At 41.5% G+C, this 24,781-nt stretch overlaps 2 protein-coding genes across 13 annotated transcripts in view; both read left to right on the forward strand.

Annotated features, from left to right (window-relative positions):
- The window catches only part of ATAD2 (ATPase family AAA domain containing 2), a 36,444-nt gene extending 21,453 nt beyond the window's left edge, over positions 1-14,991 (forward strand). For both annotated transcript variants that reach the window (XM_054815102.1, XM_054815103.1), the window contains exons 16-28: positions 303-617; positions 1,905-2,031; positions 2,936-3,119; positions 4,718-4,903; positions 6,169-6,304; positions 6,451-6,647; positions 7,530-7,689; positions 8,042-8,164; positions 8,262-8,411; positions 9,608-10,006; positions 10,693-10,817; positions 13,149-13,277; positions 14,774-14,991. In XM_054815102.1, the coding sequence (XP_054671077.1) occupies positions 303-617; positions 1,905-2,031; positions 2,936-3,119; positions 4,718-4,903; positions 6,169-6,304; positions 6,451-6,647; positions 7,530-7,689; positions 8,042-8,164; positions 8,262-8,411; positions 9,608-10,006; positions 10,693-10,817; positions 13,149-13,277; positions 14,774-14,818 (2,276 nt within the window). In that variant the 3' untranslated portion in view covers positions 14,819-14,991. The remainder of the gene's footprint in view (positions 1-302; positions 618-1,904; positions 2,032-2,935; positions 3,120-4,717; positions 4,904-6,168; positions 6,305-6,450; positions 6,648-7,529; positions 7,690-8,041; positions 8,165-8,261; positions 8,412-9,607; positions 10,007-10,692; positions 10,818-13,148; positions 13,278-14,773) is intronic.
- Positions 14,992-17,242: 2,251 nt separating this feature from the next.
- The window catches only part of ZHX1 (zinc fingers and homeoboxes 1), a 28,666-nt gene continuing 21,127 nt past the window's right edge, over positions 17,243-24,781 (forward strand). For 9 of the 11 annotated variants that reach the window (XR_008575715.1, XR_008575717.1, XR_008575719.1 and 6 more), the window contains exon 1: positions 17,584-18,609. The gene's annotated coding sequence lies outside the window, so the exon portion shown is untranslated. Of the gene's footprint in view, positions 17,541-17,583; positions 18,610-24,781 lie in introns of those variants that run through there. The other 2 variants (XR_008575714.1, XM_054815301.1) reach the window with 1 other exon arrangement.

The raw sequence follows: 24,781 nt of genomic DNA on the forward strand, positions 1-24,781 counted from the left end.
ACAAAGTTAGATGCTTCTTTTCTTTTAATTTTCTTTTTGTCTCTCAGAACATTGAATGGGTTTTGGGCATCTTCCCTGGGAGCAAAGTTTTGATTAGGAGGCTGCTTAATAAGCGCAGGATATCAGGCTGCGAGCCACGTAACAAAACTTCTCTGCAGTGCAGTAACTCTTTACATTCTCTCTTAAACTGTTAATTTTTGGCCGCATACAAAGTCTTTCAGTGTTGCGCTTGGGGAACCTTGGCCTTGACTTCTGTGTTGCCTGAGACTGATGTAACATTTGATTCTTGTTTTCTTTGTTAGGGTACTGTGGTGCTGATATTAAATCCTTATGTGCTGAAGCTGCCCTCTGTGCTTTGCGCCGCCGCTATCCTCAGATATACAAAAGTAGCGAGAAACTGCAGTTAGATGTTGCTTCTATCAAAATAACAGCAAAGGATTTTGTCATGGCTATGCAGAAGACTGTTCCAGCTTCACAGAGGGCTGTGGCTTCACCTGGGCGAGCGCTATCATCTGTTTCAAAACCACTGCTTGAAAACACGTTAGCAAGAATTTTACAAGCCTTGCAGAGAGTATTTCCCCACACAGAGTTTGCACTACAGAAGGACCAACAGCCAGGTATAACAATAACATTCACTACTTTAAAATTCTGTCAAAGCAAAAAATTCTCATTTGTGCAATCAACATACACAAACCTCTTGGCCATAATGACAGTAGAATTTTAGAATATGCATGTGCATGCTTTTATTTCAGGAACATCGTGGATAGGTTTTATTCTGGATTCTAAACTGAAGTGTTGGATGGGAGCTGTGAATGACTCACAATAGGCCGCAGAGAACTATGCGTTCTCTACTACAGCACCCTGTTTCTGACAGTAGCTAACATCATATTTATCATTTGTAGAGATGGATCTAAGGTTTAAAGTATGAGGTACCTCTTTCAAAATATTTAAATAGAGGGGAAAGAGGTATTTTTACATGAATGCTTCTAATTCCTGTCTGAAGAATGTCAGGACCACAATGCAAGCATAAGCGGTTTAAGCTAAATACTGTTTTAGCTATCGTGATTTTTTTTTTAGCCATAGTCTCTTAACTTAAATGTTTGTGGATCACACTGTACACTTGTACAGGAGATGAGAATGGTTTAGTGATGTGTACTTTGGGACTTGGTTTAGCATACGTGAGCTCACACCCCTGACTGCATCAGCCCTGATCAGGTTTACTCTGTCAGTTGGTGAGAGCAAAGAAATTGATAAACTCACTCCACTCTTGATTAATGGAAATCTGTTAATAGTTAGTTATGCTAATCTCTGGAGACTATCCTACCAGGATTACTCCCAGTAGAGCCGGGAGATAGGTTAGCATTGGTAAAACAGAGGCAGAAATCCACCAACAAAACAAAAGCAGAGAGGCTAGGGGATTGGTAATTGCATCCCTTCTGTTGTCTGCCTTCCATTATCTACTCATTCGGTGATCTTTGAGGAGCCTTATTTAGCAGGTGTGTTGGTCTGTATATTCTGACTCACTAGTCCTACACAAATGGAAGTTTGTGGCCATCGCACTCGCTTAATTCCCTCCCTTCCAGTGCGGGAACCTGCCCCAGAAAGAAGTAGCCTTGTTGGGTTTTTCAGGTGTCTAGGAACCACCAAAGTTGTTCCTAATCATCTTTCTTCTAAGGAGAAAAAAACCAAACAACCTCCCAAGCACTTAGGACAGCTTTGTAGAGACTTGTGCAGTCTCCTTAGGTCTGTGGTAGGACGAACTCTTCAGAAAATAGCATTCAGTGTGTGCCCTCAAATGAAGAAATAGAAGAAAAGGGATTTCCAGCACTGATTTGAAGCTGTGTTAATGCGAGAGTGAGATATGGAGTATTCAGGAAAGTTAACAAACCTCTCTTGTCTTTCAGACAGTGTAAATCATGTTTTAAGAAATTATGCAGTTGACAGTGATGAGGAATCGCCATCAATCTTTGAAGATAAGCCAACTCATAAAATGCCCAGTAGAGCAAAGGAAAAATTCCTCAATTTTAGCAGGTAAATGTTGATATTAAGCTTTTGACATTTTAATGTGGAAGTTGTATAAGCCAACAGTTGAAAAAATAGATTGTTGTCATCACTGTTGGGTCAGTTATTTTTGTCCGTTTCTATGGCTATGCTGTCCAGAAAATGTGACCAGCTGAGTTTGGTTAGGTCTCTAAGATCTTTGACTTCAGCCAGTAAAGGTACAGTGGTATTGTGCTGGAAAAAACAAACACTCTTCACAAATGTGTTTCATGCTAGGAAAGCAAGATTACTAGGAAATTAATACACAATTCAAAGATGAAACAATTAGAATGACTGAATACAATCTTGTATGTATTTAGTGTACTGCTGTAATTTAACTAATCCAATTGCGTACTTCAGATACAGCTAATGTGTTTCAGCGCCCACCTTAATTTTTTCCTAGAAACGTTGTTCTGCTCCTTCCTTCCCGCTATCTCCAGTAACTATGGCCAAATTTCAGCTGAACTTGACAGATGTAGAGATCTCATAGTTACTTAAACTCAAGACCTACTGAAAATTGGGGTGTACAGATCCAGATTGGTGTGTGTTGAGAGAGAGCGAGAGTGAGTTGTATTTCTCCTCCATATCAGGTTACTGACCAGTTGTCGTGTGTGTATTTAGCTGGACAAGTCCCCGTGTGTGATTTAAGAGCCATTACTTAAGCCAGCCAAACGAATAGCAGAGATGCTGGGGATTGGCAGGATTTCTTCGGGGAGCTATGGTATAAGTTTGTAAGAAAATGAGCTTTGATAGTCTTCCTGATCACAGACCAGCTTATTATTTACTGGAACATGGAGAGTATTTACCAAAAAAAAGAGGTTAGGAAAAAACCTTTAACATCTGTGTGCCTAGTCATCACTTCATTTTGAAACTTACTATCTTCTAATTGTTCTAGAAATGCTTATTACCAGCCAACATCTTGCAGGCCACGGTTCTTACTAGTTGGAGAGCCAGGATGTGGGCAAGCTTCTCATTTGGCACCTGCAGTAATACATGCCCTGGAAAAGTTTCCAGTTTATATGCTAGACCTACCTGCTTTGTTTGTTACCACCACATCACCGGAAGAAACATGTGCACAGGTATCTTTTTTTCTTTTTAATCTCATAGGATTCATGAACTGTATATAAACTAGTAAAATAAGCAAAATTCATTGTTAATAGAGGTGGCCTGGTTTGAACGTGCTGTTAGGTTTACTTCTGTCTGAAAATGCACGTTTCTTTTTAGATCATATAATACCGAGTAAGGATGTTGTACATGGCCGTATTTTCTATTCCAAATTAAACCGTGAGGAATTTGCTAGCAGCTTGGGAAGCTGGGAGGTGCTGCTAATAAATCCCTCTTTATCGCAAGAAATCCTGCCCATTTCGGTGGGATCCAGAAAGTTGTTTTCATTGCTGCTTACGAGACTCTGCTCCCAGTAGGTGGCTCTGCATCAGCCTGACTGCAGGTCACACACTTTTTGTAGGCTTTTTTATTAAATATAATAAAAAGGCAATCAAGGTTTTGGGGAAAAGAAGTGTTTCTTTTTTTTACATGTGTGTGTGTGTATATATATATATATATATACACAGCTTCCACTGCTGTAGTATATGCAGTAAAAGCATTAAAATTCATGGAACACTTACACTTGTACACTGGTATGTTTTTCTTAACTGTGAAAATTAAATATAAGCAGATGTAGTGCTGTTTTCCTTTTTACTTTTAGGCAGGAAAGCCATTTTGTTGTTTGGCATCACTGTATTAAAATATCTTGACCTTTAGGCAGCAGCATTTGAGAGCTGGACAAGTAAGGACAGACACACTACATGACTGGATACTCATTTGTCACAGAAGAGGCACGATTCCTTTTTTGTTACGTTACGGTTGCTTCTGCGGTCGTATAGCTACCGTGTCTAGTCACTGCCCAGACACACCATGTGCGCTTCCCATTTTGTGACAGGAACCCCCTGAGTCTTAATAATCTGAAAGGCTACACGGAGAAATTTGTCACGTGAAAGGGCTGTTGCCACTTCCCTCACGCAGTAGGTGCACGCTCTCTTCTGCGATCGAGGTACCATCTGTAGGCAACGGCTTGCGGCCATTCAAAGCGTGTAATCGGGTCTGATGGATCCTTTGGTAATGAGAGGCTGTGCGTGATTTAGCTGTTCAGGCAGGCTGAAGACTGGTCACCTCTTATAAAACATACTTGAAATTTTGAATTGTAATCAGGCTTCTCTTACAGCATCAGCCCCCATCTTTTCACATAGGTCTGTCTTTGTTTGTTCAGACTGTGCTCCAGACTGACTTGGCTACGTGCCCGCTCTGAATTGAAGATGGTGTAGTCGGTCGTGTAGTTGCAGTCGTGTAGTGACTTACCCAGACTAATACATCTTGAAGAAGGGTTAGTCTTGTGTTTTCAGGCACACCACTACACCAGCTAAGTTGTGAGGCTCTTTAGGAGTTCCCTAAAGCAGTTTTGAAATCAGGTAGAGCTTCAGGTCTGTCTGCATAGCAATGTCTATATTTGAGTCAAAGTAAACATTTTACCTTATTGTTAAGGAGTTGTTCTTTTGTTGGTTTGGTTTTGTGTTTTGGCTTTATGTACTCCCATTTCGTAAGATAGTTCGACTGATACGTAGTTATTTATTAGCCTATTCCACATGGTTTAGTTTTCTTATCCAAGCTTTCATTTCACCAGTTGATGCGAGAAGCTCAAAGAACAGCACCGAGTATCATTTATATCCCACATATCCATTTGTGGTGGGAGGCTGTTGGAGCTACACTGAAAGCTACTTTTACAACACTACTGCAGAACGTTCCAACATTTGCTCCAGTTTTGCTGCTTGCAACATCTGATGTGTGTCACGCAGATCTCCAAACAGAGGTATTTCTGTTGTTACTTTTCTTACTTTTTTTATTCAATTTCTTGTTCAGTTATAAATCCTTTAAGCTTTGGAGTACTTAAGCAAATGCATACTGTTATTACTCAGGCACCCTACCCAGGTCTCTTAAAATTTGCTTAGACAACACAATGCCGAAAGCGTTTGTCTAAAGTGTTTTCTGAGTAAAGAGTTGACTTTGACCCAACTTTTTCCCCCTTCTCACACACTCATGCTTGTTAGACAGATGTATCCATTTACTTCAGACAATAAATCCAGTGACTTCAGGATGGTTAGGTATGTACTTAGTCAAGAATATATGGTGCTTGAAATGGAAATGGGAAAAATATATTTTTACTGAAAACATTTTTACTGAAATTGAAAGATATTTTTACTGAAAAAGTACAGTGGTCACACTGTAATGATGGAACGTAATTTCATATTTAAATTCTTTAATAAAAATTTCAATTTCTTTGTTCATGTAAGTGAAAGCTTTACAAATGAGAAAGCCAAGTTCCAACTTCTGTTTCAGTAACTTGGAAATGGATTTTTAGTGGTATTCCTTAACAGAATTCAGTAAGAGTACATGCTTAGCTTCCTAGACATCTGAGAGTGTGCATTAAAGGAGGATATTCAAAATGTGAATATGCTGCCCTGATTATTTTGTCTCAGTTACTGTGGGGGGCTTACCTAGATGTGTTTGTCATCAACTGCTTTGAAAGGGCTTAACTTTCTAGAGGAGTTTTAATACTGTTAATAAAGTCCTTCTAAAATAAGTATTGAAATTCCTTCCATAACTTTTGGTAGTAGAGACTGAAAAACGGAGTAAAACCTGGAAGTATACAGCCTCAGACACCTCACTTAAATTAATTTAACAAAAAAAAAAACCCCAAACACCTTACCAAAAAGCCTGCATTTGTCTGCTGAACCCTGCCTGTTCCCTCTCTAGATGCCATAGAGATTGAAACCAGCAAGGCAGGTAAACAGAAAATAAGCAGTCTTGGAGGTGGTGAATGTCCCCACTTGATCAGTGTATCACACGGTCCCTTCATTGAGCTTTAAATCTAGAGGTGTTCCTTAGAGAAGATATTTTAATCTGCCGTGCTAACCTAGGAAAATCTAGAGTTTTAAAGACAAGAAGATAGCTTCTCACAGTTTGTCTTATTCAGGTGATTATTCGGTTTAATTTTGAAAGGTACTCATCTTTTTGGAATAGAGTATGAATTTGTGTGGCCTTATATCTGAAATATCTTTTCTCCTCATGCTTTAGATAAAAGAATTGTTTATTGATGATTATGAAGAAGTTTTCAAAATCCAGTTGCCTAATGAGGAAGAAAGAAGAATGTTTTTTGAGGACTTAATTGTAAATCAAGCTGCTAAACCTCCTGCATCAAAAAACAGTGCAGGTGAGGATATTCTACTTATAAAACTTTGCTAACTGTAAGTTAATAGCTATACAGTATTTGCTTTGGTGGTAATTTTCTAGCGATAATTTGTCATACGCTTGTATTTGAGTACCATAAATTGACTAAAAGTTTCTGATTCAATTAAGCGTGGCGGCCATTGGAAGTGCTGCCTGTAGCACCACCACCTAAGCCTCAACAGCTGACTGAGGAAGAAATAAAACAACTGGAGGAGCAGGAGGAGGACACATTGCGTGAACTTAGGATTTTCTTAAGGGATGTGACTCACAGACTTGCCATTGACAGACGTTTCAGAGCATTTACAAAGCCTGTTGACCCAGAGGAGGTAAGTTAGTGTTGATCTGTAATACCATTTTATCTGTCTCTGTTCATAATTTGTCTGTGTGTGTATTTCTCAGTGTTTGTGTGCTCTTTATATGAAGGTTTGTCTTTGGTTTTAGGACTGTACTATTCCAATTTTTCAACAAGCAAGCAATGAATTTTGCTTTTACTTTGCTGACTCCTTGAGGCTTTCAAATGTCTGTTCTTTAAGTAATCAGTGAAAGCCCCAGGTTCCTTCTAAAATGTCTTTTAGAACTTCAGAATATTTCAGTTGGAAGGGCCCTACGATGACCATCTACTCCAACTGCCAGTCAGACCAAATGCCAACACAGTTTGCTCAGGAAAAGGCCTCGATGTGTAGGCATGTTACAGCAGTGAAAAGCAGAGGTCTTTTTCTTTATAAACAGCATCTATAGGACTGTTTTAATAAAGCCTAAAGCTCTTTAACTGACTGTAAATAGTTTCTGTAAGAACAGAAGTAGAAGCAGCAGTTTTTAAAATAAAGGTTGAGTCTGTTCTCTGTTTCAGCTGGGGCTCCTCAGTACAAGATCAACCATAAGGGCTGTGTGGTTTCTTCTTCCACCCATACGCTTCTTATGTCTCTCTCTCTCATTTAATTCATTGAGTAAGTCTGGGTGTCTCTTCCCTTCTCTGCCCCGCACATGCTTCTGACCTCCCTGCTGCTTTTTTTCCCCTCTTCAGGCCTGTCTCTTCAAAGCCAGTTGAAATAGCCCTTCTGTTTTCAAGAAACTAACTGGTTAATTTCCACATCTTTGTACGTGCCATAAATATTTGGGGGTTTCAAGTCCTTTATTTGACTTTATTAAAATAATTAATTTTGGTAGATACTGTGTTAAATCGCTGAGCACATACATTTCATTTGTAGGTACCTGATTATGACGCAGTTATTAAACAGCCCATGGACCTTTCAGCAATTCTCTCTAAGATTGACTTGCACCAGTACCTAACTGCAGGAGACTTTTTAAGAGACATCGATCTAATCTGTAGCAATGCTTTAGAGTACAACCCAGATAAAGATCCTGGAGGTGAGGATGTGTTTTTATCCCTAATTTGGAAAAATTTGAAAGGTATAAATTGATAAATGTCATCTGTGGACAGTAGACCTGGGATTAGATCATTTTAAACATCAACAGAGAGCATTTCTTGACAGGAAGTAAATGTTGCAGCATTAAACTACTTGGGCATGCAATTGTGATAGAAGCGTTGATCAGTAACTAGTGCTTTTGCTTTAATAATTAACTTTTATCTTGTTACGCTGAAAATATTCACTGAGATGACTTTTCAGAACCTACCTATGAAAAGAGCAAAATCTTTCAAAGTAATCAAAGGATTTTGTTGGCTGTTAGAAAATACTCAGGTCTGACTGTAAAATTTCAGATCGTCTCATTAGGCACAGAGCTTGTACTTTGAGAGATACTGCGTATGCCATAGTGAGGGAAGAAATAGATGAAGACTTTGAACAACGCTGTGAAGAAATTCAAGAATCTCGTAAGAAAAGAGGTATGGTTTTTTGATACGAAGGATTTTAAGACTTGTCTCAGTATTTGTAACCAACAACGCAAGACACAATTCTTTGCTATCTGTTCTTTATTGCAAGGTTGTAGCTCTTCAAAGTATGCTCCGTCTTACTACCGTGTAATGCCAAAGCAGAACTCCGTTCCTGGGTGTACGAAAACAGACCCAAAGTGTAATGAAAAAATGAAGATAGCAGCAGCACCTGTAGATGCCAGTACACCCCGCTCTAACAGTAAGTTGCATTTTATTCAGACTTCCTTGGAGAAGTGCTAAAGTCACCGATACCTTCTCTGTTCTTGTGACATAACAGGTTTCTCTGATGCCTGGTTCTTCATGCCAGAGGCATTACGTTTTTGAATTTGTTTCAAAATGTGCGATAAATCCAGAGGTTGTTCATTCAATATGGTTATGAAGTTCAAGTGCAGTAGTTGGTTTACATTGAAAGACACTGGCCTTGATGGCCCAACCAACATTTAATGGCTCCTAAGTTGCTACCTCTCAAAGGCAAAAATGTTGTCCATGGCAGTTTCTGAATACTCAACTAGTTTTTAGTTATACAAAACAGTATTTTTCCCTTCTCTGCCCTCAAACGTTGAACTCTGTGCCACCTCTTACTGTGATTTCCAGCCGAAGGGGGAAAGGGGAAAAAATAGGGAAGCAATAATAATAGATAGGGAGAGATCCTTATTTCCTCACTTTTCCTGTGAAAAGGACATGAAAGAACAAAGGGACTTGGATCTCGTTCAGTTAAAACGCATGACGTGATGTGAAGTTTCCTGGTCTCACTGGCATGACTGGGAATTTTGCCATTGACTTCACCCACATGCTTCGTGCTGTACTCTGTGAATACAAGGAACGGTGGGTTTTTCTGGAAGGCAAAAGTGCAAAGTTTGTTTTAAACAAGGTTAACTGCATCAGAAAGCATATGAGGTGTAAGTCTTTACGGACAATTTTTTCTCCAGCAAATATTCCCTTAAAATTGCATCTTTAATGCTGCCCAACGTGCGTTTAGGCTTTTGAAGTTTACAGCTTCATAATAGATTGGAAGAAGGGCTCATCTCCAAACACTCTTCTGTTGTTTATCTGTATTAGTTCACGTAGTAAGACAGTAAGCAACTTCACCTGATAACCTTCCTTTGCAGTGATACTTCTTATCTGAAGGAAGAATTTTCTGCTCATAAAATCTTGAAGCTGCTGATGGTTTTGTGAATGAAATTCTGTAGCTGGCCTTTTAAAATCTAATTGCAAATTGACCTCGTTAACTTGCAACTCTTTCTCGAGACATACGTAGGGAGACAGATGATAGTACTTGAGCTCCTTTGATCATTTTCAAGATAAGTATGTCAAGTAAGATGAGGATGCTGGATTTTGAAGGAAGAACTGGTTTTGGTAATGTTTTGGATTACTTTTTCTGATACCTCTTTGTAGATGTGTCAAAAAGAAAACGCAGAAAGAACAAAGGGTCTTCAAGTATCGCAACAAAGAGGAGGAATTTCCAGTTCAATAAAGAGAATAAAGTTCCGGAAGACCAAAATGAAGTTGAGAGTGATGAAGAGACCCCAGAAAAAGGGTTTTCTAACATGGATCACGCTGAAGTTGAGTCCACACAGGATTCTTTTATGGAAGAAAATGAAAATGTACTTCAGGAACGACAGAAAAATGGGAATGAAAACACATCTGGGACAGAAAATGAGAGAGAGAGAGTTCTTCTGCCTAAATCTGCTTCTGAGAAGAGTATCATGCTTCCTGAACATTCAGACCTAAGAGAGGAGAGCAAAATGCCAGATCACCAAACAGCAGAAAGTTCTGAAGACGGAGATTCAAATGGTAAGTGAAAGGTCAAACAGGTTATTTAGGTGGTTCTTCTTCCTGAGGATTACACTATTTATTAGGTTTTAGCCTTCTTTAGTTCTGTTATTTCCGCAGTGTCTCTCCAAAATCAGCACACAGCGTTTCTTGCATAAGGATGCTGCCCCTCTAGTTACGCAAGCCAAACTCGTGTTTTTCTGCAGCTGCTGGTTTCTTGATTCTGCAGTTTGTTTTTCAAATGGTACCTAATTGCAAAACGATTGTTGACCTTCTTTTATTGTATGAGTATCGTCCCAGTCCTGAGCAGCGTAAGTTAAAAAGCTGTACTTCAAGCGGCATGGGCCCAGAGTCCCCTGCAGAATACAAGACTTACGTCCTAATGTTTGCAATTTAAGATGTGTTTCCCAACCTTAATTATTTTGGAGTGTTACCGTGCAGTGCTGTTAATGGCAATGTGACTCTATTTTTTTTCCTGGTTTTACCCTGCCTTTTTCCTCTAGTGCTTTTTTTTGTGTCTAATTGTTACGGAGCAGTGACTTTTGCCAGAACGTAAGTAAAAGTCAAGCATTTCTCAGTGAAAAAATGGTAGAAATCCTGTCTCTGTCATCGCAGAAAGCAACTGTATTCCAGGTACAGGATACTTCGCCGACACTGTATTCCAGATAAACAGAAATGCTGACTTTAAGAAACTTGTGTCGTTCCAGATTCATGGGTACACCGTATGACTCGTGGGAGACATTCTCAGGTAGAAGAGCAACAGGTGACGTGTGCCAATAAAGCCATGGAAATTCTCACACAGCCAGTGACTGTGGATTACTATGAGCTCAAAGTAAGTCTAATTTCAATTTTGTTAATACTGAAGTAGGACGTTGCCTTGCTACGTGTGAATTAAGTCAGTTAACCAATGCCAATTAAAACAATTTATGGGAAGGATATAAAGCTTGTGAAATAATTCAACCTGTAATGGACTATGACTGCTGTGTTGCCGCACCTGGTGTAGGCTGCTGTTCTTGATTTTGGTTCTCTTCCTCATCTTTAATTTAAAAGGGCTTGTTGAATTTGAAAATAGCCCACTAACAGCCTGCTAGTACTGTTGGTTACTAATGTCTTAACAGTTGTTATGATGGATTTGGGGGTTTGGTTTTGGGTTTTGCATGTTTTCAGTTATTAGGAACCTGAAAAGAACCTTTATTTCTAGCAGTGATGACTCGAAACCTGAAGTTAGGTTGACGTAAAGCTCATCACGGATAAAATACTAATACCTACTTTTCTGAAATTCTTTCAAAATCCAGTGTGAGAATTTTACATTCATACAGTTACAGTGTTATAAGGGTTTTCCAGTCCCTCGTAGAAGCTGCTATCCTAGGCTACAGTTGGGGAAAGGGTTAAAAATGGCCTAGCTGCAGGGGGTAAAGGAGATTCCTTTGCGTGAATTGCAGAGGGTAGAACAAGGGCCTCATCTTTAGGGGATATTGCAGTGAGGAAGTTAGGAAAATTGCTAGGTTGGAGTCCTGGAGGTTGGCCAAAGCAGAGGAGGCCTGCTCTTTACCTGCCGTGACGAGAGAGGGAGTATTACACGGCTGTTTCCCCTGTGTGGCGAGAATGTGACCAGATAGGAATCCCATGCGGTGCAGGGGCTTGCCAACACAATTTCTGTCACATTTTTAAGCTGTGACCTAATTTGTGGAGGTGAAACCAACTTTTTAAAGCTGGCTTCCTAAGGAAGCAGATTTCGGGGACGGGGGGTGGGGGGGTTGTTGTTCATGTCTGCTTCTGTGTGTAGAGAAGCCACATAGGTTTTTCCGAGAGTCAGGGTGCTAATAGTGTGTGCTCCAAAGTTACTGCCCACTGTGGAAATGGTACAGTAGAGCCCTTATATATGTTTCAGCTATGAGAGCTACAGTCATGAAACGCATCTTTTGGAAAATTTGTTTCATGAACATGGATGCCATTGGAACTAGCTGCTCGTACCAGAGAGACTCTTTAGGATTCACCTGCAGTGAATAAGCTAGGTGAACCTCCAAAATGTAGCTGCTTGGTTTTGTTTGGGGGTTTTTGTTCGTTTATTTGCTTGGTAATAGGCCTAGAACTTTATGAACATGTAGAAACGCATGCAGTCATCTATGTGGCAGCAATTAGAAATAGTTTCACACAGGATGGTGACCATACACCTCTGTCGCATCCTGCCTTTTCTGTTTGCAGCAGCTGAAAGCACGCTGCGTGGGTTTTGTGCGTTTTATCTGCGTGTTGTGTAGAATGAAGTTGAGGGGAATACTCAGCTTTTGTGCTAGTTGATCTGAGGGAGGCAGAGTTTGACGACAGGCAGTTGTGAGGCAGTAATACTTTCCTTTGGTATGGCTGCTCTCTTAAGCTACATCTTCACAGCCTCACACAACACACAGGCACTGAATAGGCCCAGCAGTGGAAGAAGGTGCTGCCACTAGTTTGTCACTGTCACTTTCCCAGAGATGATTGCATTCACATCTTTGGTAACAGAAAGGACTGTGTGCGAGATTGGTAATTTGCTACAGGCAGAGTCACTCTGCTAGTTTATCCACTCGTCAGTTTAAAGGCAGGAGCCAACTGAGGTAACTTTGCTCCCTGAGCTGCTTCAGACGTTTGAGCAGTGTGTTCTGCCAGCAGAGCTCTAGGCACACTACACATTCAGCTAATGGGTAAAGGTGAGCACCCAAGGCTGCTTCTGTTTCCAGCTGGCACAGCTGGATCCAGAAGATTTGTAGCCTGGCTTCCAAAGATCCATTTTACAGTGCCCTGCATTGCAGCAACAGTTTCTCTAATAAAATGGAACAGTGGCTTTGCTGTGGCAGCAACTCTACAACAAAGTGGATTGTGTCATTCCCTGCTGTTCTGGAAGCAGTTGATTCGCAATTAGGATTGTTGATGTGATAGATTGATGACTAATAAAATACTGTCTGAAATTTAAGCTTTCCTTTTCTCTGAAGTATGAAAAAGTAACTCCTTCAGTTAAATCTTGTGAGATGCTTAGTCTGTTCTCCGAAGTGTCACTCATGTTTCATAATATAAGAAAGTAGGATGTCGTTTGTGTTGTATTGTTATTGTTTAGCTTCTGAAAACATGAAGAGCCTATTCAAAGGATCTTGTACTATTCCAAACTTGTAGTTTCCTTTTTTTTCTTCAGCAACTGTTGCATTTTGTCACTGTGGTAACTAAGAAGTTCAATATATTTCACCTGGAAAAACTATACGCTGTTCTTAGTCAGTGCATATACCAACATCGGGAAGATTACGACAAAACTGAATTAGTGAAGGTAATTTTTTTTTTTTTCTTACAGCACTTTCTATCACTGTTAGGCATGTGTGTCTTAGGCATGTGTATGTGTGCACTCTGGACATCACGCTTCCTTAGCATTACTCTTTACTGCTTAGTTGCCTGTGTTACGAGGCTTTTTCATTTCAGTCTGGAAGAGGTTTATCCATATTGCAAAACCATTGTTGTATTTGGCATAATCGTTGGCAGTTTCAGCAGGAAATGGCTTGAACTGGAAGACAATGGGTCCACCCACACAGCCCTCTCAAAGCAGTTAACCTCAGTCTGTCAATAGTCCTTCTCCAGAACCTTTTTAGGGGTGGGGGGGCTACATAAGGAGGGTGCTTTCCCCAGTCTGTTGCTTCCTCTTTCTCCCCTTACGGGCAGTCAGACACGGTAACACTTCATATAGTAGTCCTTCCCTTCCTGAAAAGAAATTACGTATGAAACCTAACAAGAGTTTGAGACTTTTCTCTGGTCTCACCATAATCTCTTTTTAACAAGCATGGCTCGAGCATCTTTAATTTGACACATGGGGAGATTTCTGCCTCTGACGGTTTAATGTTAATGAGTCAAATTCTCTGTTCTTTTCCTCTAAGAGAGGATTTCTGAATTGTCAGAACTCTTCCGGAGATGCCCGTGGTCCCAGTCAGGCATTCCCAGCATTGAGTTGATTGAGATAGGTTGGATAGTCAGTTTTCAGATTCAAGATCCTTGAATCCCTTTGTCTTTGAGATGCTTGTGACTGAGAATAGAGAAAATTCTTTATGCCTCTCAGCCTGCCTTAAAAAAGAGGAAGGCTCTTCAGCTCGGGTCATCTTGATCTCTTCTTCTACATCAGAGAAGGAGTTAGAACAGACGTTCTGTTCTGATTGTGCAACAGGGAGGATTATTTGGATTCAGGGAGGCCGTTCCTGAAAAATGGGCCCATCTCTCATCTAGTATAATGATGTTGTTTAGCATGAGAAGGCATTTATTAATGTTATCTTGAGGCTTGTGAGGTTTTGTGACTTGAAGCATTGAAAGTTGAGACTTGATTTCTTTGTTTCCTACTTCTACCTTTAGCTTTAACCAAAAAAAAAAATCTCCTCTTCAGAGTGACACTGCAGGTCAGTCAGGAGCAAGCTCTACTGTATGAAGAGATAAGACTTTAACAAGTAATTATTCAGAGTGCAGAAAATAATGTTTCCAGCTTTTAGTTGTGCCTTTTCAGGAACTGTCTCCTCTTTCTAACTGTTGGAACCACTGTCGATACAGTTCCATAGTCTCTTGATACAGAACCACGCAGTCTCTGTAGTCTATTTTGGACACATAAGCATGTGTTTGAAGCTAGTGGGTATAGAAAGATGTTACGGTGGTGCTAGCGCATGTATTTGCTAAATCTTACTAACAATGGTATGTGTGTACAGATCCTTTGTTATTTTTTATGAAGAAATAAACAGGGTTCTTAAGCTTTTGTTCATGCTGACTGCTAGTTTGTCTTTTTTTTCTTATTAGGAAATGAAGAAAGAAATTGCAGCCTTCAGTTATGCTCGGTGTTGATTTCCGCATACTTGACTTCTCCTCTAATGTTTTCTTTTCACTGCATGTTGTTATCCGCGCATAATTAATTCAATAAAGATTACTTCTACATATATATTTCTACATATGCTAAACAAATATATCTTTAAATTTATTAAGAAAGCTGAAATAAAGTCCTTTAACTGCTTTTATTTGATATTTTTGTCCTATATATATTTTATGTGACATACTGCTGTGATTGCCTTTGGAATGCTGCAGACCCGAACATCTCCCAGATAACTGCAGTAGCTCTCTTTAACAGAAAAGGATAAACTTTTTCTCATCGTTTTCCAACTTGTGGGAATACGTTGTTCTGAACTAGTCTGTGGTGCTGTAGAGTCCATCGCATATTACATAAAGGTTTTAAACCAAGTCTCATTTTGGTACATGAAAAGTAAATCCTTTAGAAACCTCTCAATGCAGTTGAGAGGTGGACTTTTTTAATTGTGTGATAGCACCTCAAGGGGCTTTCACAGAATTAACAACCTAAAGAAAGTATGTAGGAGAAACACTCCACAAACATAAGAACTTTTGCTATGGCATATTTTTGCCTGTCCAAAAAACCTAACTTGAAACAAAGCAAAATTTACTACTGTAACTTTCTAAGGTAAAGTTTAGTCTTGCTTGTAATAATGACAATCTTCTTGATACTGGTGAATAGCATTTTAATAAAAATTGTTAGTTGCAGGTTAGGTGGCTTGTAGCTGAATTAAATTGTAAATAGTTTTCTAGTTACCTGGAGAAAATTTTATCTGTTTATTACATAAAAGTGAATATATTGTTGGTGATAAATATATTTAAGTCAAAGCAAAGCAATACCCCATTGTGAAGATGTATGCATCTTCAAACCAGCAGAGAAAATTTCTCTCAGTTAATCTGACAGTTATTTTTTTTTTAAATGGTAATAAGATAGGCAAAGTTTAATGTTATGACAATAACATTTTCTGTTGGTTGCGATAAAAGATGTGGCACCATACATTGCTGTTTTGTTCCATCACCTCACGTACACAAGGTCTGGTGATACTGAATGCTGAACTGTGCAATCCTTCTGTGTGTGTTTGGTTTCTTACCTATGTTTCAGTTTTCTTTTTTTTTGTTTCTTTCTAGTGTTTGTCCAAACATTTGTGTACTATGCAGAATTTTTTCTTTTATCTGTATTGTTTGTATGGGTATCAATAACAAATGAAATCACCTTTTTGGGGTTTTTTGTCTTCTCTATTTTATTAATCACAGTATAATTTTGATCATTAACAACGTTACTCTTAAAAACCAGCATGAGTCTTAAGACTTTAAGATTTGTCTGTGAGCAGCTTACTCCTACTCTTGGTGTATTGGTTCACAGTGAAGGCAAGCACAGGGGGAAGAACAAATATATTGGAAATTTACATATTAATGCATACTACATTGGAAATATAATAAAGGAATTCAGGTTATTCTTCATTAACCTTGGCTGCTGTCACTGATTTTTGATGGGACTGTGGGAGCAGTTTGTTAGCCATGCTCCCCAGGTAACTGTTGGGAAAACTGAACAGGAGTGACTGTGGAAACGAAGAACCAGAAACATTCCTGGGATGAAAACTTTTGCTCTTCAAAGCTTTGATCAAACTCCTTCCTGTCACTAGTCTGGACAGGATACTGTACCTCTACAGGGGCTTTGGTTTTTTAATTATAATTGCGTAAACCTTGGGTCTTCCATGATGAACTGGTAACTCTAACGGTTCCCACAAGCCACATCTTCATTTTCTCTCTCAGGGAAACAAATATTTTAGTGTCTGAACCAAAATGGCAAACAGGGATGAAAGAAACAGAATGCAGAAACACAGCATTTCTGAGAAGTATGCCCTGGGAGTTAAAACTAAATACTTAAGTATCTAGGTATGTAGTAAAGGGTCTCCTTTCTCCAAATTCTCTAACTAAACTAAAAAAAGGGGGGGGGGGGGAGGAGATTGTGGGTTTTTTTCCTCAGAGCCGTTACTTGTCGCTCGTCCCTGGTTTGGGGATCTGGACCCTGCGGCAATGTCCTCCCCCAGCGACAGCTCGGGACGCCCGAGGGAAACTCGGGGCTGGCGTCGGAGAAAAAGCCTTCACGGGGCTGGAGACGACGTCGTCCTTAAAACCCGCCTGGGTGCTCGGCGGGAGGCTCTACGCGGAGCCGAAGTTTGGCGGCAGAAGAGCAGGCTGCGAGGGCGCCGCTGCCACCTGGGAACTCCCGGCCTGTCATCCCCGTGCCTCCCTGCCGCAGCCGCTTCGCGCCGGCACCTCGCCCGACCGGAGGACGACGAGACGCCGGTGGCCCCCGGGCTGAGGCGCTGCGGCGCCGGGGCAGCCACCCGCTGCCTCGGCGGGGCCGGGCCGCCCTCTGGCTGGTGTCCGCCGCCTGACGGGCGGGGCGGCGGAGCGGCTCCGCCCCCGCTCCCTGCCAGGGAGGCTGAGGCACCGGCCGCCGCTGCCCGGCCTCCCCGCGCACCCGCCCCGGGGCAGCGAGGCGCCGGGAGGATGCGAGTGGGCGCTGCGGGCGGCGGCGAGGCGAGGGTCGGGCGGCCGGCGGCGTTGGGAGTTCCCGGCTCACCCGCCGCCCCCCCGCCCCAAAAGAAGTGCAGTAGTTTGTGAAACGCAAGATGGCGGCGCGGCCGTGAGCGAAGGCGGCAGGCGGGCGGGCGGCGCGGGCGCGGGCTGAGGGGGCGAGGCGGAGCGGCGCCGTCAGGTAGGGGCTCGCGTCTCCTGCCGGCTCTGGCTCTGGCGCGGGCGGAGTAGGGGGCTCTTGGCGCCGGGAGGCGGGAGGGTGACCCCCCCCCCTCCTCCGGGGAGGCGTGCCCCCCGCACGCCCGCGCTTGCCCCCGGGGAACCGGCCAGGTGCTCTCCCGGCGGGGACGGGGCACCGCCAGCGCTCTCGCCGCCCCGCGCCTCCCCGGGGCAAGGGCGGCTCCTGGCCGGCGGGGGCGGGCGGGCGGGATGAGCCGGGCCCGGCTGGGCGACCGCCCTGCTGCCGCCCGCGGGGTGGGCGCGGTGGGCCGTCCGCGCCCCGCCCGCCTCCCTATTGTCTGGCGGCGGCGGGAGAGCGGCCGGCGCTGTCCCCGCGGCCTGGGGGCATCGCCTGCCGGGGGCGGCGGGCTCCGAGCAACGTGGGGGAGCCAGGGTGGAGGGAGAGCCGGGGGGTAACTTCGAAGTGGACTGCTGCGTGCTCACCTCAAACACACACACACCCCGGCCCGCAGGGGGGTTTAAACCCCTTCGAGTCCGAGGACGATGTCCTCCCCCAGTTCTTCCCTCCTCCGCCCTGTGCCAGCTGCGAAGCCGGGAGCCTGTGCGCGGCTTTGCTCGCCACAGGGCGGAGGAAGATTCGGCTGACTCGTCAGTCAGTCAAGAAGTTCAATCCCGTTGCGCCCGGAGGAGCTGACGAGTTCCCGCCCGGTGTCACCGGGCTGCCCGCGGTGGCTCTCGGGCTGACGAACTGAGGGATGGACGGACTGACTGACGGCAGGCAACGAGCCATGAAGTTCTGGCTGCAGAGTTGTCTCACATCCCGTGTTGTTACAGAGCGGGGGCGAGCGTGGAGGAACAGTACGGTGTTATGTGCAGGCAAAGTTGGGGAAGATGTCTGGTTTATTCTTCTGCGGGTGTCTGGGTTTTGGGGTGCGTTCTGATGCTCGCCTCTCCCTTAGATCAGGATGTGCAGCACTGGAGATCAACACCGATTTCAATAAACCACGTAATGGAGGCGCTTCTGGATCTGTAAAAGGACTCAGAGTATCTGCAACAGTGAACACTATCTGGTAGGTACTTGTGCTTTATTTCTGAGCTGCTTGGACTTTGTGGTAGGTTAAATAGTTAACGGAAGGATGGAGAAGTTCACTTTGCACAAAGTGTCATGTAAAATAGTGAAGGCTGAGATGTCTCTTGGTCTGCAAGCTGGAATGGGTTCCACTTATTTTTAAAACAGAGATGTGCAGGGAGCACATTGGGGATGTCAAAGTGCATATAAACATTGTATAAATAAAAAGTGGATTTTGTTATGAAACTTGTTATGTGAAAACAAATATTCCATTAAATGTAGGAATAGGAGAGGAATTTTAAAAGCTATGCTGTTGGTTTTGACCAGCAGTCTGTTTTTTGTTTGTTTTTGTTTAAAAGGATTTCATGTAAAAAAAGAAAGCTTGTGAGTACTTACAGAAACCCTGTTTAAAACAACCTGTGTGATGCAAACTATAGTTCTGCCCTGAATTACAACCTCTTTGAGCGAGCACGCATCATTTGGAAAACCCTTTTGTTACTGTCTTTAAACATTGCCAGCAAGGCAGTCCATTTCACTTGTGGTGTTAAATGAATTCCCTTAAGCCAATTAGAACTAGATGCCATTTTTTATAACTGAAATGATTTGCTTTTAACTTCAGGCTAGTGGTTCTTCATCTTTGCTACACTGAAAAGCCCTCTGCTACCACATTTGGGTAATGTGTGTGTATACTATGTCCCCAAACTTGCCTTTGCAAAACACATCAGTTGAGGTAGAGCTTTTCTTTGTGAGGCATACTTTTCTACTCTCTTAATGTTTCTTATGACTCTCTTCTGGATTATGTCCTCTCTTGTAACACCCTTGGTGACCTGTGCATGCTTTAGCTGGATCCAGTGTCCTGGTGCCTAGCCTTAGTTGCTGTCGTTTATCACTGTTGGTTATTATTGGAATAGACAATATTTATCACTGCGTACCAGTATATCATTGGAGGCTGTTACAGCTGTGCATTGAACAGTTCTGCCTTTTGTAGATTTCTCAGTACTGAAGAATTTCTATCAAATAATGGACTTTGTACTATTGTTGGATTCCTTTTGTTCCCAATGTACTGGAAAGACCGATTCTTGTGTCTTTGACTTCACTGAACAGTCTACAGCATTTCACTTAAGCTTATTGCTATCCCTAAGCTTTCTCCCTGTTTTTCCCCCCATTTGTTTTTATGTAGTCTGAGGGAAAGGATTAAATTTTGATTAACTTTTTCATCTAGTTATGATTGGTGACCCTTATGTTCATATGTGATTTTAGAAGAGACTTATTAAAAAAAACCAGTCATATATCTTTGATGTCAGATTCTTTCTTCAAGTCTGAGTTCAGGATATTTTCCAGCTTTATTAAACTGGAACTTCTAAAGCACCAAGTACATATAAACTGGGTTTTGTTCTGTTTGCACATGATAAATATAACCAAGGCACAATCACTTGTAGCTAAGCTATGACTAATCTTTATTTTGGTGATCAGTTTCTCTTTACTTGTCAAGCCGAGGTCTAGTCAAGAATTCCACAGTGTCAAATTCAGTATTTTTATGTTTTCTAATTTTTAGGAATCCTGAGTCTGTTGTGAAATTTACAGAATGATCTTTTCAATGTCTGTTCATTAAATTAAAGTCCTGTATGATAACAGTTTTGAGGTCATGGTGTGGGGGAATGTTCTGAACATTTTTAGCTGAGTGCATGGACACGCTGTTCTCTTCTGTGTATTAATGGTCAATATTCCCTCTCCTTGCACTTTAGATGTGGGGTCATTGATCCATAAATGTCCAAGATGGTTTGTCTCCAAGTTGTCAGTGACTTGTTTGCAAGTGATGCAATTTTCAATACAGTACCATTTCCCCTTCTTCTTTTGTTTACTTGCGATTTCCTAAATAGGCGGCAATATTGATCTTAGTGTTCTATTCATGTATCTCCCCACTACGTGTCAGTAGCATCACCTTTGTAGAATATATACCTATAAGAATATGATTTTCTGTTGTTATTATTTAAGTTTCTGATATTGACAAATTAGGCATTAAAGCAGCTTCTTTCTTCAGGCTATCAAAGGGATGTGATTACTTATGTTTTCAGCATTATCATTATCATTATTTCCAATTTATTGTCTTTATTCCAATTCATCTTCTCTCCCTTTTTCTCCCTTTTTTAAATTTTTTGTGGTTTCTTCAGGACCTTCCCAAATATTCAAACCACTCTGGTGCATAAACAGTTGTTTCTTTTTCTGTGGAGGTGGAAGCCACCAAAAATGATACATTTCCTTACCCTGTACCAGCCAGATGGCATTTCATAATTCTGTGCTTTGCATTACTTTAACTGATGGTTCATTTCCAGTTCTGTTGTCTTTCTGTCAAGGAACTGGAAGGAACTTACACTCAAGTCTTTTTCATATCCTTCAGAGTTCAGTGAACTGTAATGTATTTCATAGAAATATGAATACACTGGTAGTCTCTACTACCAGTGGATCCCTTCTAAGCAGCTTCAGAAATCAGCCCAAATTGAGCAAAAGTCTGCTGTTGTCGCTTGTGGGAAGATGTGTACCATTCTTTTGTCTTTAAGAGCTCTGATACCATAGTAAATGTTAAAGTTCAATAGAATTCGGTGAAAAAGAGTAGGATCTAAAGGAGTGACAACTGGTATAGAGTACATTATATCATTAAAAATATAAAAAGGGCAGTTCATGCTAAAGCACAGAAACTAGGAAAATTGCTGACAACTAAAAGAGGAACAGATGTGGCTAGATGGGAGAACCTTTAGGAAAAATGGTAAAGAACTTTGAATATGCTACTTTTTGCACTCCTTCAATGATGTCAAAGGTAGCAAAGAACGTTGCAAACCTCCTTTAGCAGCGTGACCTCTCCTTGTGCCTAACAGGTCTAAAGGAGCTCAATATATTTTACTTCCAAAGAACAGGCTTCAAATTTGGTTTGGTATTTTAGGTTCACTCTGCTGCTTGGCCTTCTCCAGTGGCGTTTTGCAGTCTGGTGCCCGCCTTCCTTACCCATTGGTCTCACTAGGAGTTGAAGGAATTTAACATGCTGCCAGGGGACCCACAATTTGAAGTTGTCACTCAGGCAAGCCTTGGAGGCTGGCAGTTTTGTTTAAACAGTGGGCAGACAGAACTGTGTAATGAGGCATACGTAACGCCAGCCCTCGCTCTTTGGCAAAGCCGGCATCGTTCTGTGAGCGCCAAATTCACCCCACCAGACAGAAGGACAGAAATGAGCTTTTGAACTTTCTAATGGTTATGGTAAAAGTTCCACATGTTCAGCACTCCAAATCTTCAAAGCATCTTATGAACCACGTATATTGGATAGGAAATAGCTGTTAGCTTACAATGAATACTGTGAATTAGGCAATCATTTTATATAGATTTTAAGGCTTGAATCCTCATTTATAGGTTAGGAGTGTGATTATTTGAACATTGTTTTACCTTACAAAGGTGCTAAGAACTTCATAGATGGAAATGCACATTTGTATAGTCCGAGGCAATCTTGGTAGAGGGCTCTAAGCTGGCTTTCCTAAAACATGGAGTATGTTAGCCTAAAGAAAACATGGCACTAACGTGATTGCCTTCCTCCCTGTGTTACAGTGGAAGGACATGCTTTGTATGTCAAAATGCTGTTGATTTAAAAACTCTACTGGCTCTGTGCATGGGTGTAAGGCTCTGTTCTGGTAATTAGGTCAAAATGAGATCTAGGCATGTTATATGCCCCAAAAAGAGTAAAGGGTACACAATGGGGAAGGAGTCAGGGAAGAACAATTATTACTACCTGGGCTGTAAAAGACCAGTAGTTAAACCATAGTTACAGCTGTGTGCTTCTTCAAAAAGTCCAGATTCCTAGTAGAATACTTTCAAAGTAGAAAAATAACTGCCTCTTTATACATAGGTCAGCTGCCTTCAGCAACATCAGTTGGAGCTGAGGGTGCTCTGGAAATCAGAGCTGTATCAGTAGTTAGGCACTTGGCAGCAGTTGCCAAGTGAGCTAGATGGAGCAAGCAAGGAAACTCAGGGGTTTCTGTTTCTCTGTAGGATTCTCAGCAAGATGAAACACATTTGTAGCTTCGGTGGAGTTTTTGGAGCATTCAGCACAGAACAATGTCCAGCTTTGTTTGGAATGTTGAATACTTACGGCTCTCTGTCCTCCAGACTTCTCAGTGGGGATCTGGACTGTCAAAAGGTTCATCGTACCTGAAGTGTCACATGAGTTCAAGTTTTTTGTGCATGGATTGGTTTGAGGAATTGGTGCCCCTACAAGATCCCTGCTGGCATTGCAGGTATCTGTTTAAATAGGATGCAAACTAACACAACCTTATTCCCTGTATCTTATGAGTGTTTTTCAAATTTGACTTCTTAATACGTTTTACTTAAATTTGTGGGAGGAGTTTGTGGGTCAGTAGGGAACTAATTTTTTTATTTCATTAAAAGAAATAATATAAGATGGAAGGAGATGTTTGTGTGTGTGTGTATGAGATGATTACAGCTTTGTTTTATCTTACAGTCCACAAACATTAATTTTAAATCTGATTCATGAGAAGAGGCTTGCTGGTTTTTGTTAGGTTTTTTTTGTTGTTTGGTGTTTGTTTTTTTTTTTTTTAATTCTCTGGTTCTTGGGTTCCTCCAGGGGAAAAATAAGGCCTTGTTAACATCAGCTGTTTGTTTCTTTGGGGAGAGGAAGGAAGAGGTGAGAAAAAAGAATATTGAAGTAAAGTAAGTTTACTCTTTCCTCGCATAGTAAATAGTCACGTGCACATTCTTAGAAATATATATATTAATCATTGTATATAATGTTCAAAGAGGGAGAAGTTTTACATTACTGAATACACTGAAATTATAATTCAGAATCCTTTGCTTTGAAAGCTTTCCAGTATATTAGTATTTCCTTTCCAGTATATTAATATTTGCGTGGATGATGACAGTGCAAACACCGTACCCTGTGGTCACTCACGCTTACTGACAAAGAGCAAGCAATACTTTTACTGCGGTTTAGCCCAGACGCGTATGGGCACGAGCTAGTTCTAAGGTCAGAATTTGCAGATATATTCTCCTTTGTATGAGTGAATATCCTATTTCTGGATGTTACCTTCATGAAGTTGCTGTCTGTGAATTACTGAACAGGAGCCCTCTTCCTTACCAGGCAATGTTTAAGTCCCGATGCTGCAGAGAGCTGACAAGAGAGAGAGAGGCTGAGGGTGAGAGCTTGCTGGAGGGCTGGGACTGAAGATTGCTTTGCACCAGAGCAGCTTCTCTGCACTACTTCATGTGGAAAAATTCAGTCATTTCCACCCAAAGCAATGAAATAAAAAGCTCAGTCAGCCATTTCATTTTGAGATACCCCGCCCTCCAAAACAAATATTAAAAAGAAAATGTAGGTTTTGGCCCATGCATATCCCAGTAATTTCCACTGATTAAGTTGATGCTTGTAATTAGAATCGGTGTGGGCCATGTTTTGCAAAATATAAGTATCTTTTTTTATTTTCAATAGAGGAAGTTACAAGATTTATATAGTCCCTTTGGTATTTTATTTAACCCAATAACTGCTTGGGAAGGAAAGAGTCTGTTTAGTTTACCTTCGTCCTAGATTCAGTTTTAATATCTAATGCTTAAATGAAGGGGGGGTTGATCTTTATTATTAATGATTCATGCTGCCTCAAAGCACAGTGGTTTCTAGTTGTGTGCTGCCTTTCCCACTGGGGGATGCAAACAAAAGAACAATAATTTCAGACTCCTCCTTCAGTTTCCAAGAGAACCTTAGCTGCTCAGGGATAGCTTTGAATTTTAAAAGCATTTTTCTTCCAAATTATGTATTGATTGCACACAAAATAGCAGTGCTGTAATATGCAATTTAAAACAAATGCATGATGGTGCTCATTTGCTTTTAATGCTGCTTTTTCCAGCAGAAAAACAAAAAGTGGATTCTGTTCCCATAAACCAGTCTTGCAAAATCCTTACAAACATTTATTAGTCTAGACACAAAATATTCTCACCCAGCCTCAGCTTGACGATGGCAAAAAAAAAAAAAAGCAAGCTAATATTGTACTTGGCTGTCAAAAAAAGGAGGAGGGGGGGAAAAAAAAGCTTGCCCCAGGCTAGTGAACCAGTAACATTTTGCTGGAGCTGCCTACAACAACAGATGCATCTTATTCCCATGGGGTTTCCAGGCCTGCCTATTC

Source organism: Grus americana, chromosome 2 (genome assembly GCF_028858705.1).
Source record: "Grus americana isolate bGruAme1 chromosome 2, bGruAme1.mat, whole genome shotgun sequence".
Lineage (NCBI taxonomy): Eukaryota > Metazoa > Chordata > Aves > Gruiformes > Gruidae > Grus > Grus americana.